At 45.4% G+C, this 18,816-nt stretch overlaps 1 protein-coding gene across 7 annotated transcripts in view; it reads right to left on the bottom strand.

The window, feature by feature from the left end:
- CASK (calcium/calmodulin dependent serine protein kinase) overlaps positions 1 to 18,816 on the bottom strand; it is a 428,246-nt gene that overhangs the window by 224,387 nt on the left and 185,043 nt on the right. For all 7 annotated transcript variants that reach the window (XM_045002670.1, XM_045002673.1, XM_045002674.1 and 4 more), the window contains exon 3: positions 1,344 to 1,449. In XM_045002670.1, the coding sequence (XP_044858605.1) occupies positions 1,344 to 1,449 (106 nt within the window). The remainder of the gene's footprint in view (positions 1 to 1,343; positions 1,450 to 18,816) is intronic.

Here is an 18,816-nt window from a genome sequence, read left to right as displayed (position 1 = left end):
TCCCTGAGCTTCTACTAAAGCAACCGTGTCGATATCAGGTAGGATATTTCCTAGGGAATGCCTTGCTGCTAAATGATGAACTAGCACTCGGCTGAGCCCTCAAGGGTTAACATGTTGTTAATGTAGCCTCACACTCTACAAGGCAGCACCAAGGGAGGGAGGAGACACAGCACGGCAATGGCTGCAAACACTTCCCTGCGGAAACCGAACGTGATGAGGAATCCACGCTATCCCGATGAAGCACACCACTCCCTCCTCTGGACAGCGCATTCACGGATGCAGAGGTGCAGACTTTCCAAAGTGCCGGGGGTGGGGGGTATTCAACCCCCCAGCTCTGACCCCAATCCAGCCCCCTCACTCCGAGCGCGCCGCGTTCTCGCTCCTCCCCCGTCCCCCCAGAGGGAAACAGCCGATTGCTGTGGGCGGGCATGGGAAGGGAGGGGGGAGTTGCTGATCTGTGGGGCCTGCCCTGGCTCCAAGTCCCCACCCACTAGCAGGTGACGGCCAAAAGACATTATAAGCAAACATTGCACAACTGTAAATGAGCATGTTCTCTAATAGACTAACAATGGAACAATGAAACAACGTTAACCGGGATGACGTTCAGTGAGGAGTTACTGTACGTGTCTGTTTTGCTCTGAAGTCTGTTGATAGAAGTGTGAAGTCCTGAAAGTGTTTGAGCACAACTAATTCAAAGCCTCTAAAAAAAAAATGTTAAAATTTGCTATTTATATGGACTACAGCCATTATTTTGATAAGAAATGGCCCATATTTTAAAACCGGAGTGCCTAAAGTCAAACTCCTACATTCATACTCTGATACCTAAACACGTGGTCTAATTTTTCAAAGGTGCTGGAAAAGCTGATCTACTTGTGAAATCAATGGGAGCTATAGGTACTCAATGTCTTAGAAAATTAGCCCACTTTTATGCAGGTGCTATCTACGTATTGAAGAAACAAACCTTAGATATCTAGGTTTGAAAAATGTTGTCCAATTGCTTTTTTCCAGGTACAATTTTAAAAATAATTTAGAAACAGCCTGCTGTAAAGTGAATTTGGATCAATTTTTGGATGATCATTCAACAGAATAATTTTGTTGCACACCTCTCAAGGAAGCATTACAAACAAAATTAACTTCTACACTTAAAACATGCAGCTTTTAAAAGAAAGTGTCACCAAAAACTGAAGCACTTTAAACTATTTACTGAATTCTACATGAATTCACAAATAATTCCGGTTGCCCTGTAACTGCAATTTTGGCAAAGAAACTATCCACCTGAAAAATGTTGCCCAGCTCTAGTCATTACTCAAATAACCATAATAAAAACCAAGGAGGAAACTTACAATTCGAAAACCATATAAAGCATTCCATCTGAACTGTATGTCTCCAATAATTCAACAATATGAGGATGCTTCAGCATGTGACAGATACTGGCTTCCCTCTTCAGATCTGTGGAAGATAATGAAAAGTGTTATATTAGTTGCCTTGATCACAAACTGATAGCACACAACCAAGAAGTTAAAGATCAATTAGTAAAGAAAAAAGGACATATTCTTTGGGAAGGTTGACATCTGACATTATTTCCAAAATAGTCTTTAGCTTTTGTAACCAAAATTGGCAAGAGAGCAATGAGTCACTTTCTCTTCTTTGAGAGAGTGTTTTTCTGGAAAGAGATATTTTTTCTGAAACATTAGTAAAGGCACAAAATCAGATCTGTTAGTGGGAAAGTACAACAGCAGCTGTTATTTCTTTTTCTAAAGTATAGAATTAACTGATTATTTAAAAAGCTATACACCACATTTTGAAAAATTGATTTACTCTACTACATACTTTGGGTATGGCTACACTTACAAATCTGCAGCGCTGGTCATCCAGCTGTGCAGGGCCAGCGCTGGTGTGTGGCCACACTCACAGCTACCAGCGCTGGTGTGTGGCCACATTTGCAGCATTCGCAGCGCTGTTGGGAGTGATGCATTATGGGCAGCTATCCCAGCATTCAAGTGGCAGCAACATGCTTTTCAAAAGAGGGGGGTGGGGTGGGGCGTAGTGTGACAGGGAGCGGGCGAGAGAGAGAGAGTGGATTTTTGGAGCCAACACTGTGTGTTAGCTTCCTGCCTTGAAAAATCAGAACATGTTCCCGATCCCTTACCCTTAACTCTTAACTGCAAACAGCCTGCAGCCAACGGACTCCCTCTCTCCCCTCTGCCCCCGCTGTTTCTGTCAAGCAAACACTCACTCCCTGCCTGCCTCATTATCTCATTTGATTGTTCACAGATTGATCACAGCAAACAGGAGCTGTGTTTGTAGATAAGCAGCTCCGGGATCAACGGATCAACGGAGCTACGGAGCTCGGAGTTCAAAACAAAGAGAGGCTGCATAACAAAACAAAGAGAGTAATTTATAAAATCATTCTGGGATATCTGCTAATACCCTGGAGGCCAATAACAGCGCTGGTGTGTGGCCACACTTGATGACCAGCGCTGCAATCTTTATTCCCCATGCTGAGCCAGGTGTACGGCCAGCGCTGCAGCCAGGGAGTTGCAGCGCTGGATGTGCCCTGCACGTGTGGACACTTACTAATTGCAGCGCTGGAAAGCCTCTACCAGCGCTGCAACTCGCAAGTGTAGCCATACCCTAAGGTTCATTAGTTTTGTAATACCCAGCTATGCATGTGTAATCCACGCTTCTGTCACTCTTCCTTTAAATGGTAGTAGTCAGGTTTATTGCCAGAAGAATAAAGCAGCTGTCCACTGACTCCAGCCAGTCTGGGCTAGTGGGGGGTGAAGGGGTAGGGTGAGCAGACAGCAAGTGTGAAAAATCAGGTGCGGGGGGTGGGGGTAAAAGGCACCTATATAAGACAAAGCCCCAAATATCGGGACTGTCCCTATAAAATCAGGACATCTGGCCACCCTAGGTGGGAGTGCGGGAGGACGTAGGTAGTCAAACCCTTGGAGCATGCTCAGTAGGACATTTCCAAGGGTGGCGGCTAACTTCACTCCCAAGTTTATACAAAAAAAAAAAAAAAAAGGCATCAAACTTCAATTAGTTGAGACAGAGCCATACTTGAGGGGAGAAGGAGATTTCTGCCCTGAGGGCTGATGCTCACAGGCCTGCTTTTACTAATTGCAGCAAGAAGATAACCACAAGGAGAAAGATACCAGCCTATTAAAAGAACTGGGTGTTTGCTGCTTTTTCAGCTCAGGACAGTGTGGTGACATAAATGCCAAATCAGTGGTGCATGTTTTAAATGCTTAGGATTTGTGGCCTATGTACCTTTTGGTACTGAAGAAATCTGTACGTTTGATGCTATTTTTTTTCTTTGCATATTATTTGTTGTATTGCTGTAATGATAAGATCATGTTTAGATTTATGAGGAGTTAACTCTCAAATTGTCGTTTTATAAACAAAGTTTTTTTTGTTTTAGTCTGTGCAGCTTTACTACATTGTTGTTTTTATTCCAAACTGGGGCAACTCAGGGTACATGCACCCACGATGGTCCAACTTTGCATATTTATCTTGTGTATTATTATCCACAGGTGGGTGTTCTGCTGTCAAAACAGAGAGACTGACTATTCCTGCAGTAAAATGGAATTACAGTGGGTACTTATGTAATCAAAGTAGTACAGCAGAGGCCATTCAAAATCACTCTCTCCAATCATTCCCCCACTGTTAGCACAGATATACTCAAAAGATGCTTTGATGAATGATGCATTGGCAAGTGCTGACTTTTAATGGTCAGCACTCTAAGAACACAGTTTTGGCCACGGCAATTACTTTTAATTTAATTTAATTTAAATTTTAATTTAAATTCCCAGTTACGATCATTGAGTACATAGTGCCTCATTTTGATAGGTTTTGGAAATATACCCTGGAACACAAAAGCTATGTACCTTTATTATTCACTCAAATAACCTTCAGAACAAATAAGACCACTTGGAAGCTTAAACAATACATAAACACTTCAATTAGGAGAAAACCAAATTAAGTTTGTAATCATTACTATATCCTCTTGAAGAACAGCTCCATTTTAAAAACAACACAAGAGTGTGGATGAGATCCTCAGCTCTCCACTCTGGCCCATTTAAGACAGGTAAAAGGCTAGCACAGCTTAAAGGGCTCTAAGAATTCCAGATATTGCTAAGGAAGAATTCACCCTGAGCAGGAACAGAAGAAAGCAGCAGGCACAAGATGTCCCCTGAAAACCCCCTCACAAGCCCAGATGGGAGGGGTGTATTGGGGTGGAGCTGGAAACAGGCGGAGAATGTCAGGGGCAATACCCAGGACTGCAGAGATTCTGAGCAGTGCTACAGCCAATAGGGCAGCCCGGAATAACTGTAGTAATTTAGCCCCGGGAGTAGCCCAGGACTGGGAAGCACCCCTTCCCTCTGGTAGGCAAATTTGTGCTTCACCTCCCAAAGGCACAGCACAGAATCTTACCCACAATTTCTTGGGGTCAGTCAAAGATATTTAATCCAGCAATATCCAGAAACTGCATGCTACTCTGAAAAATTGACAGACATACATACAGATGCTCTAATACCACAGTGGTAACTGTAGTACAAAAACCTAGAGACACACCTCCAATTAAGGATGTACTCACTGTCTCTGCAAACAAACACACACATTTTTCAAGTCAACTTTAATGAAGCTGTAGATTGTATGCTAGTCAGAATTCTGTGAACGTTCACCTGAGTTTTAATAGCACAATGTTTTAGTTGAAAATAAATGAATTTTGGATTAGGGGCAAACGTGATTTTTTCACGCAAGTCATTAATGTCCAGTATCCTTAAGTGACCTTCCCATTACATGCAATCCTATCCAGTCCTTACAGAGGAAGTTGGGGAGGGGGGGTGAGCAGGCAGCAACAGCTGCAAGTGAGTGTAATAGAATAACAGAGAATGCTGCAGGGGCTGGCTGGCTTGTCTCAGCCTAGGAGTACAGATGCCTAGGCCAAGTGGAACTTACCCAAAATTTGCATGGGAAGAACTCGGTTTAAGTAAGATCTATGTGTGTAGGTCTTTTTTGTTACTTTAACCCATTCCTCTGACTACTGTGTTCCTGTTAATAACACTTTGTTTTGAAAATGCTGAACGGTATCACTGCATATATTTTCTGGTTATAAAGCTCCTAAGAGAGAAGGTTACTGCAAGAAGACAAACCAAACTGGTCTTCCTAAATGAACCATGGTGAGAAATCAGGGCGCTGAAACCTAAGGATCCAGTCTAAGAGTAGCAAAGTCATGGGACTCCTCCTTAAGTGGACTGGAGGCCCAGAGCCTGTCCCTGCAAAGGGTCACTCATGAGAGACTGCAGAGAGGTACAAGAAATAGCACACACCATGATCCAGGACAGACACATTCCTAGGATTTTACAAATATGTATGATTTATATTCTAGAACCTCATACAAAATCAATGAAAAAGGCACCATCTAGTTATGCTACATATGGTATGTGTGAGACACACCACCCTGGAACTAGTACTTAACTGATGTGCAAGACTAAATTGTAAAACCTGTGCTTACTTTAATAAATGAAGCCCCACCCTGCTATTTTGGGTCCTATGAAAATCAGCTTGCACAGGCATCAGCCCAGAAACAGCAACTGAGAAAAGTGACACAAAATAAAATGTTTGACAATTCTGAGCCAGGAGCCTATCAGGACTCTCCAGAAAGCAAAAGTACCCTCAGCACCCCAAAGGTCTGTCTAACCTGTATGCCTGAGAAGCAGCCAGCTGGTGACTGCCAGGCCAGAGACGAGAAGGAGGAATGACTGGGCTAGGAGCTATACTGGCAAACCATACCATAGAATGCACATGGCTAGAACAGTCCTGACATGCATGCTGAGCACAGCACATTGTTTGGGGTAAGGGAGTTGGCTGCATCAGGAGGAGTAAATCCAGCCTCTCAAGTTGCTTTTGGTCAGAAAGGTAAAGAAGGAACCCTAACTGTATTATATTCAGTTTGGAGGATTATTATTTGATAGAGGAAGCAACTGATTATTGCTTCGGGAGTTATTTCTTTGCATACACCAGATTACTCCCGACTCCCATGCTTTTTTCTTTTATTCCTGACTCTGCCTATATCCAGTCTTTTAATTTCATGCTTTCATTTCCCCTAAAAATGTGTTGTTTCTTCTTCCTTGATTTCTATAAAGGACAATAACTAACTGCCTTAAAGGGCATCTGGGCTGCATATTTATTTATTCACCTAGGCTCTCACAGGAGACACTGTACCTTATCCATAATTTAACGCAATCAGCAAGCTTAGAGCTGCTACCTGCACTCACACCAAGGAGCACAAATAACCCAGGGCCCACTGCTTCTAAAATGGGCCTTAGAGACACTTAGGAACAAATGGACTCTGCTAATCTTGGAGAAATGAGGCCAGAGATTTTTGGGAGTAGGGGAGGAAGAGGGGGAAGAGTTGTGGCTACAGAAAATTATTTTTTAAAATGACCATTTAGGACTGATCTCTCAGCATCAGATTTAAGTACAGCAAACTTTGCTAGTGTTCGTACGAGCTTAAAAATGTAGGATACTCCAGAGAAGGTTATACTCCTGAGAGTTACTTAGTAGTGCTAAACATGCTAAAGACTTCCTTTACAGAAAAAAAGAAAACAAAACAGGTACATGAACAGTTAGAAAAAGAGTGGCTTGTAAGATCAGAATGAGTCTCTGGGCACAGATGATGTTCTAGGACCAGTTCTAGTCCTTTAAAAAACATTAATGTCATTTCATTTATAAGATTCTATATTTTGGTTCTGAAATATCCTACAGGGAAGTCTTCAGAAAATCTTAAAGGCATATTAATTAGTCTTAAGGAAGAGATTAACAGTTGCCTATTGCAGATAATTGCCTTAAACCTTTTGCAGCTACTATGTTTGTTTGGTTTTTTTTAAATAGAGAGTAACAAATCTTAGGGTATGTCTACACTACAAGAGTAGTTCGAATCAACTTAAGTCGAATTTGTAGAATCGACCTTACAAAGTCGAATTTGTGTGTCCACAGTAAGGACACTAATTCGACTTTGTGAGTCCACACTAACGGGGCAAGCGTCGAAATTGGAAGCGGTGCACTGTGGGAAGCTATCCCACAGTTCCCGCACTCCCCGCTGCCCATTGGAATTCTGGGATTTCCCCCCAATGCATGCTGGGGGAAAAACTGTGTTGAGGGTGGTCTTGGGTAACTGTCAGCATTCAACCGTCACTCCCGCCGGCGGAAAATCAGTTTGCGCACTTTTCCTGTTAGTGACAGCGCGGACGCCACAGCACTCCACTGCGATCATGGAGCCCGCTGCGATCATCGCTGCACTTATGGCCGTTGTCAACTCCTCGCACCTTATCGTCCACCTCTTCAACAGTCAGATGCTGAGAAATCGGGCGAGGAGGCTCCGGCAGCGCGGTGAGGACATGAAGTCTCAGAGTGGCACAGACCTCTCAGAAAGCACGGTACGCCGCGCCGTGGAGATCATGGTGGCAATGGGTCAATGTTCATGCTATGGGACGGCGATTCTGGGCCCGGGAAACAAGCACGGACTGGTGGGACCGCATAGTGCTGCAGGTCTGGGATGAATCACAGTGGCTGCGAAACTTTCGCATGCGTAAGGGCACTTTCCTTGCACTGTGTGACTTGCTGTCCCCTGCCCTGAAGCGCAACGACACCCGGATGCGAGCAGCCCTGACTGTGCAAAAGTGAGTGGCCATAGCCCTCTGGAAACTTGCAACGCCAGACAGCTACCGGTCAGTAGCGAACCACTTTGGCGTGGGCAACTCTACCGTGGGGGTTGCTGTGATGTAAGTAGCCAACGCAATCGTTGAGCTACTGCTCTCAAAGGTAGTGACCCTGGGAAACATCCAGGTCATCATAGATGGCTTCGCCGCGATGGGATTCCCAAACTGCGGTGGGGCTATAGATGGGACTCACATCCCTATTCTGGGACCAGCCCACCAGGCCAGCCAGTATATTAACCGAAAGGGCTACTTTTCAATGGTGCTGCAAGCAGTGGTGGACCATAGGGGACGTTTTACTAACATCAACGTCGGGTGGCCGGGCAAGGTTCATGACGCGCGTGTTTTCAGGAACTCTGGTCTGTTTAGACGCCTGCAGGAAGGTAGTTTCTTCCCGGACCACAAAATAACTGTTGGGGATGTGGAGATGCCTATAGTGATCCTCGGGGACCCAGCCTACCCGCTAATGCCCTGGCTCATGAAGCCCTATACAGGCGCCTTGGACAGTGACAAGGAGCTCTTCAACTACCGGCTGAGCAAGTGCAGAATGGTGGTGGAGTGTGCTTTCGGACGTCTCAAGGGGAGATGGCGAAGCTTACTGACTCGCTCGGATCTCAGCGAAAGCAATATCCCCATTGTTATTGCTGCTTGCTGTGTGCTCCACAATCTCTGTGAGAGCAAGGGGGAGACCTTTATGGCGGGATGGGAGGTTGAGGCAAATCGCCTGGCTGCTGATTACGCTCAGCCAGACACCCGTGCAATTAGAAGAGCCCAGCGGGAAGCGCTGTGCATCCGGGAGGCTTTGAAAGCTAGGTTCCTCAGGGAGCGAGGTAACCTGTGACTGTTCAGTTTCTTTACAGAGAAGCTGAACCTGCCCCTGCTTCAGTTACTGTTGACTTTCTTCTGCGGTTACATACCCCGTTCACCACGTTTCCCCCCTTCCAACACATGTTTAAAAATAAACTTATTGGAATATTGTTAATTAGCAAAGTTTTCTTTACTAATGAATTCGCGTTAAAGGGTTGAAACAGGGACGCAGACTGTGGTGGGTAGGGTGTGCAGTGATGTGCAGTGATGTACAGACTGCTCCTGCCCCTAGAGCGGTCTGCACTGCCGGACTGGTTGTTTCAACGGAGCCTGCCATCCCTCCTTTTCGGGACTCTGTGTGCGGGGGCTATGTGGCCTTGTGGCGGGGGAGGACTGGGGGCAGGACGTTTACAGGTGGGTGTGAAGGAAGGGGTGAGGGGTGCAGGCTCTGGGCTGGGGGCGTAGGAAGGGGTGAGGGGTGTGTGGGAAGGGGGAGGAGGTGTAGGGGGATGAGGGCTCTGGCTGGGGCTGAGGGTTTGGGGCATTGGAGAGGCTCAGGGCTATGGTGGAAGGGCAGGGTAAGGGCAGCCTGCCTTGCCATTTGTGTATGGCAGGCGCTAGGACCCTGGGGCACCAGACAGTATTTATGCGGGAAGCCACTCTGCTTTCAGGCAGGTACGGAGCGCGGCGGGGCGGGGGGGAGACCCGTGGGGGCCAGGGCCCGATCCAGGCAGGAGCGGGGGAGAGACACAGCTCCAAATATAGCTAGAGCAGGACACCTGCCGCCTATGCACAGAACATGAAAAACACCTCCCAGACTGACCAGGGTGCCTAGTGACTGCACTATGTGTGTGTGACCTGCTGTAGATCCTGCCCCCGTGTATGTATCCAGGTAATGGTGACCGTTCTATGCAATTACCAAACCCCTCCCCCCGCTTCACACAAAGTCTTCTGTAAAGAAACATGACGGAAACAGTAATGAACAGCAAACTATTTTTAATAATCAACTACACAGTGAGGGAACGAAACTGGGATTTGGGCTTGTGTGATCCAGGAAGGGAAGGACTTCTCAAAATTTAGCGAATGAGAGCTTTTTGGTACTTGAGCACTCTGCTGGGGTGGAGTGACAGTTTTCACGGCCCCTGGCGCACCTCCTTGTTATTTTGGGTGAGGGGGGTATGGGACTTTGTGGCGGGAGAGGGCGGTTGCAGATACACTGCAGGGGGGCTCTGTCCTCCTGCCTGTGGTCCTGCCGAACATCCACAAGGCGCCTGAGCGTGTCCGTTTGCTCCCTCATTAGTCCAAGCAGCGTTTGAGTCGCCTGCTGGTCCTCCAGACGCCATCTGTCCTCCCGTTCGCTGTGTGAGCGCTGCTGCTGAAAGAGGTTCTCCCTCCACTGGTTCTGCTGGGCCGCCTCGGCTCGGGAGCAGCCCATAAGTTCTGCGAACATCTCGTCCCGTGTCTTTTTCTTGCGCCGCCTAATCTGCGCCAGCCTCTCTGAGGGGCATGCTGGAGCAGGTTGGGATACAGGTGCAGCTGTGTGATGGAAAAAAGGGATTGACTTCCTTATAAAGATACATTTCCGCAAAGAGGAAACATAGTCTAGTCAGTCTCTGTGAACAAGACCATGCCCAGCACTCACTCAGGGAAAGTTCGAATTTTCGGAATTTGCTTTCATTGCCTGGGGGATTGCACTGCAGACCAGACAAGCGGGGCGGGACAGCAGAATCCGTGGAGCAGCCAGGCATGGTAAGCCAAAAACTTTTGGCTGCTTAAAAGTCAATGTATACCACTGTCCTCTTGCTACAGGCAATCCTGAAAGCATAAACTCTGCCCCTATTGCACCCCCTCGCGTCTGTTCCCTGGGAAAGATCCCTGTATGATGCCACTCTGCAGCCTCCACTGTGGCTGTAAAGTGACGCTCATTGTTATGCAAAGGAACAGTGAAGCACTCCCAATACTAATAGTACACAAATTACTGTAATTAAATGCAGGAGTCTCCGAGCGAGATCACCCTGAGGAGGGTCACTGAGGCAGATAGAGCGCGCATGCTGCGTGAAAGCCAGCACAAACCAGGGGCCTATGCGGCCATGCTCGTGGAGGCAATGCTCCCGGAGTACCTGATGATAGCCTGGCGCGGAAAAGTGTGCTACCACGGAGCACCCAATAAGGCAGCTCTCCCCAGGAACCTCATGCGGAGGCTTTTCGATTACCTGCAGGAGAGCTTCTCGGAAATCTCCCAAGAGGATTTCTGTTCCATCCCCATATATATTGACCTTCTTTTCGCATAGTTAATATTCCTGTTCTGTTAGAAAAAAATGTTTACATGTTTAAAGCACTTACCGACTGATCCTTCCCCTGATTCAGGGTCCGGGGTAACGGCTGGGGAGGGTTGGTAGGGGATCTCAGTGAGGGTGATGAAGAGATCCTGGCTGTCGGGGAAATCAGCGTCGTAAGCGCTGTCGACTGCCTCGTCCTCCTCATCTTCCCCATCCGCGAACATCTCTGAGGAACAGTCCGTCGACAGTATCCCATCCTCAGAGTCCACGCACACTGGTGGGGCAGTGGTGGCAGACCCACCGAGAATGGCATGCAGTGCCTCGTAGAACCGGCATGTCTGGGGCTGGGCTCCGGAGCGTCCGTTTGCCGCTCTGATTTTTTGGTAGCCTTGTCTCAGCTCCTTGACTTTCATGCGGCACTGCGTTGTATCCCGGCTGTATCCTCTGAGTGCCATGGCTTTGGAGACCTTCTCGTAGGTCTTTGCATTCCGTTTGTTGGAGCGCAGCTCCGAAAGCACAGACTCCTCGCCCCACACAGCGATCAGATCCAAGACTTCCTGGTCAGTCCATGCTGGGGCCCTCTTTCTAGTCTGAGATTGCAAGGACACCTCTGCTGGAGAGCTCTGCATCACTGCCAGTGCTGCTGAGCTCGCCACGACGTCCACACAGGAAATGAGATTCAAACTGGCCAGACAGGAAAAGGAATTCAAATTTCCATGGGGCTTTTCCTATGTTGCTGGTCAGAGCATCCAAGCTTGGACTGCTGTCCAGAGCGTCAACAGAGTGGTGCACTGTGGGATAGCTCCCGGAGCTATTAAGGTTGATTTGCATCCACACCTAGCCTAATTCGACATAGCCATGTCGAATTTAGCGCTACTCCCCTCGTCGGGGAGGAGTACAGAAGTCGAACTAAAGAGCACTCTATGTCGAATTAAATAGCTTCGTGGTGTGGACGGGTGCACGGTTAATTCAAATTAACGCTCAACTTTTTACAATGCATCCACTCAGAACAAAAAGGGATGGGCAAACCACTCAAAAATAAGTACTTTTATTCCATTACTTGAAAATTAGATAAGTCTCTCTTTCCCCTGTAACTTTCCACCATTCCACTTACTCCTATCAGAAGTATTTATTGGGGAAGGTGACAGCCACTTTGGGGTCCCAACCCATAGTTTGAGAACTGCTGTTCTAGACAATATTGTTGGACTGTCACTGTTAAAGTAACTCAAACACTCACTGTTTTAATGAGCCCATTTTTCTTTTTGACTCCTTTAGTAGCAATATTCTTAAGACCCTTGAAATTAACATTTCTTTCTATAATGGTTTTGTCCTCCTCCGTCTTGCAAAAATACTGTTTTAGTAATACAAACATTAATAAAGCTCAACCTTGTTTATTTCATTGACATCAATGGCACAGCAGCTATAGAAATAGTGTTTAACGTTGTCTACATTGGCTGGTTGCTTGCCTGTGTAATAACCTTAGAATGATATAATTCTGCATTAGCAGGGGTGATTTTTTTCTGGGTGCATGTGCGCAAGGCAGACAAACAAGAATGATAGATTTAATACCTCCCCACCACAGACGGTGCAATCCACTTAATAGGGATGTCTTCCACAAGAGCAACTTAAATTCTGTGAATCTTAGGTGACTTGAAAAAGACTGATTTTTGTTTAATCATTCATGTAATTTTTAGTGTTCTTGTGATTTTTAAGGTAGGCTAGAGGGGCCAATTACCCTATTAGGTGGCAACCTGAGGGGGAATTAAGACTGGGAAAGAAGCCTTAATAAGAAGCAGGATATATATAAATATAAATATAAACCAAGAGGTTCACAACAGAGGAGGTCTGCTGGGAAAGGCTGCAGTCACTCCCCCTGGGAAGAGGGAGGAGTGTTTGGAGGCTGCAGAGATGCGTAGACTGCAGCTGCTCCCTCAGAGGAGGGAGTGGTGAAGTGGGCAGCCCCAAAGATGGAAGGGGGAGCCAGAAGGTTAGAACAGGGCCCAGGGAAATGCAGCAAGGTACAGGGCAGACTGCTGACTAGAGGGTCCCTGAGCTGGAACCCAGCAGAGAGGGTTTACCAGGATTCCCCAACCAGCCACTGGGGAAGTGGCATCGGCAGGGCAGTGAGTAAGAAGACTGCCTGAGCCTGTTTCTGACAAAAGACTTTCCTACCCCCGGAAGGGGGAACCACAATAGTGACCTAGATGGAGGGCTGAGACACAAGGAGGCTGCAGCAGCCCCTGGGGGGAGAGAGGGGTTTCAGACACAGATGCAGAGGGACAGTGTGCAACTGCAGGAATGGGTGCCATACCTTCAGTGAACAGAGCACCACATCACAGAGGGTGGAAGGGGATCTGCTTCTCAAGCTAGTCTGACAAATGTCATTTTGTGCATTTTAGAGCACTGCACAAAGTCCACTCTTAGGCCTGGTCTACACTAAGGGGGGGGGGGGGTCGAACTAAGGTACGCAACTTCAGCTACGTGAATAGCGTAGCTGAAGTCGAACTACCTTAGTTCGAACTACTTACCCGTCCTCACGGCGCGGGATCGACGTCCGCGGCTCCCCCGTCGACTCCGCCACCGCCGTTCGCGGTGGTGGAGTTCCGGGGTCGACGGGAGCGTGTTCGGAGTTCGATAGATCGCGTCTAGATGAGACGCGATCTATCGAACTGCGAGAAGTCAATTGCTACCCGCCGATCCGGGCGGGTAGTATGGACGTACCCTTAGGCATCCAAACGTCAGGTGGTGATTGGGGAAGGTAAGGAGGGGAATTGTTTTTTGGGGTATTGTCCTTTTGCTTTTGTCTTTGATATCAAGTCTATGCACAAGCGACGTGCACCTGAACTACATTGATTCGGTATATTTTATAAAAGTAAACCAAGTAGCAGCTAATAATTCACACCTTCAGCGCTAAAATACTTACTGCTTTGTAAAACCACAATGCTGAAAGGGAAACATAATTAGCTGACTTTTTGTTTTAAAAAGGATCTTAAACTACTCTCTCCAAGAGCTAAAAAAAAGATGGGTCTGTCTACGCTAACCATCACTATGTTGGAGGATGTCATTATAACATAATGGGGTCCCTTTACCCAGTGAAAATGAGGTTTAGACTTGCAGCGTAGACATGACAGAGCCACATCTCTAACTAAGGCTTTGGCTACACTTACACTTGAAGCGCTAAGTGTAGTCAAAGCGCCACAGCGCTGGGAGAAAGCTCTCCCAGCGCTGTCCGTACTCCACCTCCCTGTGGGGAATAACGTACAGCGCTGGGAGCCGCGCTCTCAGCGCTGGGGCTTTGACCACACTGGCGCTTTGCAGCGCCGCAATTTGCAGCGCTGGAGAGGGTGTGTTTTCACACCCTGTTGCAGCGCTGCAAATTTGTAAGTGTAGCCAAGCCCATAGTCTTGAACTATTCTACAGCCTTGCTGAAGTCCAGTGCTACAACATGGTTCTCTCCCTGTCTACGCTGCATAACCAACACTATGTTTTAACATATCAGAGTACTACCATACTGTAACTGGGTTTCCCAGCATGAAGGGAATTACTATGTAGGTGGGACTTTAAATCACCAGTTATCTGCAGCTCACCATTCTTTAGCAGAAAAAGTTTTATCTTGAAATACAGTTTATTTTGTCACTGCATTTTGTCTTCTGCTTTCTTCAACCCAAGTCAGGAAAAGAGTAACAATACCAGAATCTACTTAAAAACTTTCACTTTACCACAAACAATTCCACTCAAGTGGAACTCAGGCTGTCTTAGGACACCATAGGAATGTTGCAAAAAGTCATTTTTCAATAAATACAATACCCTACTCAGATTATGGCCATGAGCAAGAAAAAGAGGAGTATTTTCCAAAATAATTAATTTAAATGAAATTCTGCAAAAATAAATTTGCCACGTCTAAGAATCTACATGCCAAGTTTAAACTCAAAGACAATTAAAATGGCCTGTTATAAATCTTTCAAAGAGGCGGTTCACAATGAAAAAAACTGACTGAACCTCTACTGGTTGTGCTGCCAAATACATTTCTCTTATTGCTTGATTTCATTGCTGTTTGTAACTGCCAGCTCTCTATTAGCTTCCTATTCAGAGTAGTGATAACATTCATATACTAAAATTTTCACCACAAACAGAGGTCTATTAAAATCAATGAAATCACATCAACACTCTCTAGTTTGGAAATACGCTTTAAGTTGCTACAGAGCCAGCAGCCATGTGAGATAATTTACTTCAGATAAAGAATGAATTTTGTCAGTACAAAAAAACCCCCAAAAAACAAGTAAGAGACTTAATCTCACATGGTTATAAACTCAAAAGTCAGGAAATGCCAAATTAATGTTGCATTCCCCTCTCCCCCCGAAACCATATAACCTTAGAGATTATAGAACCCCAGCACTAACTAGCTGACCCCTGACTCAGATCTGGTTTCTTTGGTGCAAACAATGTTTACAGAAATAAGAGTGTTGAAAACTAAGGCACAGAGAGCTTTGATAATGAAGCAGAGCAACCCAACTGCTTCTCCGGTGCCGTCTCTACTGCAAATCATGAGAAAAAGATCCTAAAGCAGAAGGAAGGACAGAGGGTAATAAAATACTGATAGGGACCACCCATCTCCAAGAACTTTAGTTATTATAAGGTAAGCAACCTTTCTTTCTTCTTTGAGTGCTGATATACTGCACTGTGGGTGACTAACAAGCAGTTCTCATTGAGGAAGAAGGTGCAAGGACCAATGCAGTATTGATGACCAAAGGACTGCTGAGTCAAAGGATGCATCATTTATGGAAGCTTCTAGGGCATAATCTCTTGTGAAAGCATGCAGCAAACCCCATGTTTACACTTAATAGATGTCAACTAATGGAACTCTTTGAAGCGATGCTACCACAGCTATCTTGGCTCTGGTAGAGCGGGCCGTCACCATGTGGAGGAGGACTATCTGTTAACTGTTAGCACAGCAGAATACAGCCTGAAATCCACATAGAAAGCCTTTGAGAAGGCTTGCTTCTCCCTTCATCCATTCTGCCAAGGAAACGAACAGCCTAAGCAATATCCTAAATCATTTTGTTCTTTGTAGGTAGAATGGCAGGGTTTATTAGGGTTGTGCTGCCCATTAATAAGGCTATCCTGGAGCCAGCCAGATTCATGTGGCATACTCCTGCAACATGTGCACCTACTCCTAAGAAGGCAGAAAGTAGTTTTTGTCCCAGCCAGGGGAGCAGAGTTTTTGTTCACATATCCTGCCCTGAACTCTTTGGTTATTCAGGTTGCCACTGAAAGGAGGAGGCAACAGCATTGAAGGTCCGTTCTTTTGGATAAAGAGGCTACATTATTGGACCTCCTCAGAAGGCAAGTATTTACTTCAATTGTCAGGCATTACTTTCAAAGTATGATTGTTTTCATTTACTTAAAATTTTTTGAATTCAGAGACAAGCTTCATAAGGAGATAAGAGCACAATTTCAAGCCCTGATTGAGGAGTAGATTGATTGAAAGATCACCCCTACAAGCCTCAGTAGATGCAGCTGAAATAGCCTCATGATCCATGGTGACTGCTGTCATCATCCATCAGGGAGCCCTGGCTCCATTCCTCTGAACCTCTCTGGGGAATCCCATCTGCAGCGGACAATTTGCTCTTTGGCGGAAGCAACTTAGTGATAGACAGATGAGTCATTACTCCCATGGAGACTCAAAACCAACCCTCCACTCCAGGGGGATATACATGCCAGAATCAAAGAGGAAATATCATAGGCAACCTTACAATCCTATTGCAGCACCCCAACCCTTCTGCCACCAGAGGAGATATGAACAGCCACAAAAGCAACAGAGGATGAAACGGAACAAACAACACTCCTCCTTCCAGCCATAACCTCTTTCTAGTTCTTATGCTATACCAAAGCTATAATGTTTGGATTACAAACACTACTGGGGGAATGTCTGTCAAAAATATTTCCAACTCAATGGAAGAAAAATTCATGAAAACATTACAGCTGGACCCAGATTTTTGTAACATCATAAAACCCATTTATCTCTTTCACTCAGTAGCATGGCTCCCTGCATCCTTTCCTGATACTGCTAAACTGTAGTACATTGCTAACTGGGGCATTGTGGAGTAATATGTCTGAAATTAATTCTCTAGCCAGTACCCAGGACCAGTCTCTCTTAGGTGACATGGGACCACTAAGAGTATAAGGTTGCTAAGCTTCTTCCAACAGGAAGATCCCACAAAATTGATACTGGCTGAACAGTTAGTCATTCCACAATTTTTTCAAAAAACAGATTTGTTGCCACTTAGAATTAGGATTTAAGACTGTTTCTCCTAGAAAACATTACACTCTACATCTGAGAATACTGAATTGTATTAAATACAAATCTAGATAGTCTTCTTGGCTGGTGACTTTTATTTGCCTTTTCTTTAAGTTCTAAAAGTTTCTGTAAATCTTTTCCGGTGAAATGTCAAATGCCCGAGGATCACAGCGGTCCTTATAAATATACAACAAGAATCATAAAGATGATAAAGTTTTGTGTTCTCTCTAGTGATGGCAATTTTTCAAAGGCAGGATTGCCTGAAGGTCTTTGAACTACTGTGATTTTCGAGGTAGCTTGTCAAACTTTCGGAAGAGCACAAATGTTTTCGTAATGTGCAGTGATAGTCAAAATATTTTGCAAATCCCATATTGGTCTCAGAGTTGTGTTTAAAAACAAAAACACTAAAGGTATGGGAACTCTATGTGTAACTATTAAATACACTAATTTCGCCCACCAAAAAGACAGCTTTATATTCCTAAAGTTTATGCTTCATGCAGAGTATCAGCCAGCCACCTGTAAAGATCAAGAAGGGATTCTCACCTCCCCTGCAATGTATTCTGGGGATGTTTTTTGGTCTCCTTTCTCTGAAAAATTAGAAATGGCCATAGCTGGAGGTGGAACACTGGATCGGGTGGACAAGTGCTCTAACGTGGCGCCAAGCATTCTCTCTCCTGGGTACATAGCTGGTTTGTTCTTCCTCACATGTGCAGGGTCCGATAGCAAAATATGGGGTCATTAAGGAATTCTCTCCCAGGTCAGATTGTCAATGACTTGGGTTTTTTTTCACCTTCCTCCACAGTGTGTGGATGTGCGTCACTTGCCAGAATTATCTGGGTATTTCTCACAATGATTTCCCTGCCTTTGCAGGAGCTTTGGGCATTGGTGCACCTCAGTCCCTCCTATTCTCTCCCGACAGCACATAACAGTCTAGTCTCCTAAGGGCTGTAATAGTTTGGTCTAATTTCAGTTGTTGTTTAGTGTGCAGGTGTTGGTGGCCTGTAATAGGATGTCAGACTAGATGTGGTGATCCCTTCTAGCTTTAAATTCTATGATGATGACAAAAATTAGTGAAGATCAGATCCAGAGCAGATTATTGATTATGAAAGGTTGCAAGACTGTGTGGGTGATTTCATAGCTAAGGCCAGGTCTACATTTAAAACTTACACCAGCATAGCTATGTTGGTTAGGGGTGTGAAAAAAACCATACGCCCAGCAACACCGACAGAATAGAGCTTCTGTTAGCATAGCTAATGTCATTTGGGGAGGTAGTACTCATATACCAGCAGAAAAACTGTTAGTGTAGACTGCTTCTACAATGGGGGCTATGGAGTGTTGACATAACCTAAGGTTGTAACTCATTAAATCTGTTTATAACAGAAATAATCAGTCCTTCTCCCTCCTAACCATATCCTCTTCTTTTCTGCTTCAAATTTCTCACAAGGTCTCCTGCAAAAAGAGATTATTTCAGAGGGATCTGTTAGTGGCACCTATATTTAGGTTACCTAACACTTTCCTTTATAAAAGATTCTTGCAACCTTCTTTTTGGGAAGATCTAGCGCTTCCATTGTTTCTGGCAGAACTTTATTTATTAGGAAGAAATCCCTGGGGCCAGAGAATTGCCTTTTCTTTATTCCATACAGGTTTAGCAGAATTACAAACTTTTGAAAAGCCAATACCCATGTCATCTGTGATGGCAGCAAAATTT

Source organism: Mauremys mutica, chromosome 1 (assembly GCF_020497125.1).
Source record: "Mauremys mutica isolate MM-2020 ecotype Southern chromosome 1, ASM2049712v1, whole genome shotgun sequence".
Classification (NCBI taxonomy): Eukaryota; Metazoa; Chordata; order Testudines; family Geoemydidae; genus Mauremys; species Mauremys mutica.
The sequence above is the reverse complement of the archived record's forward strand: the minus strand, read 5'-3'. Positions and strand labels throughout refer to the sequence as shown.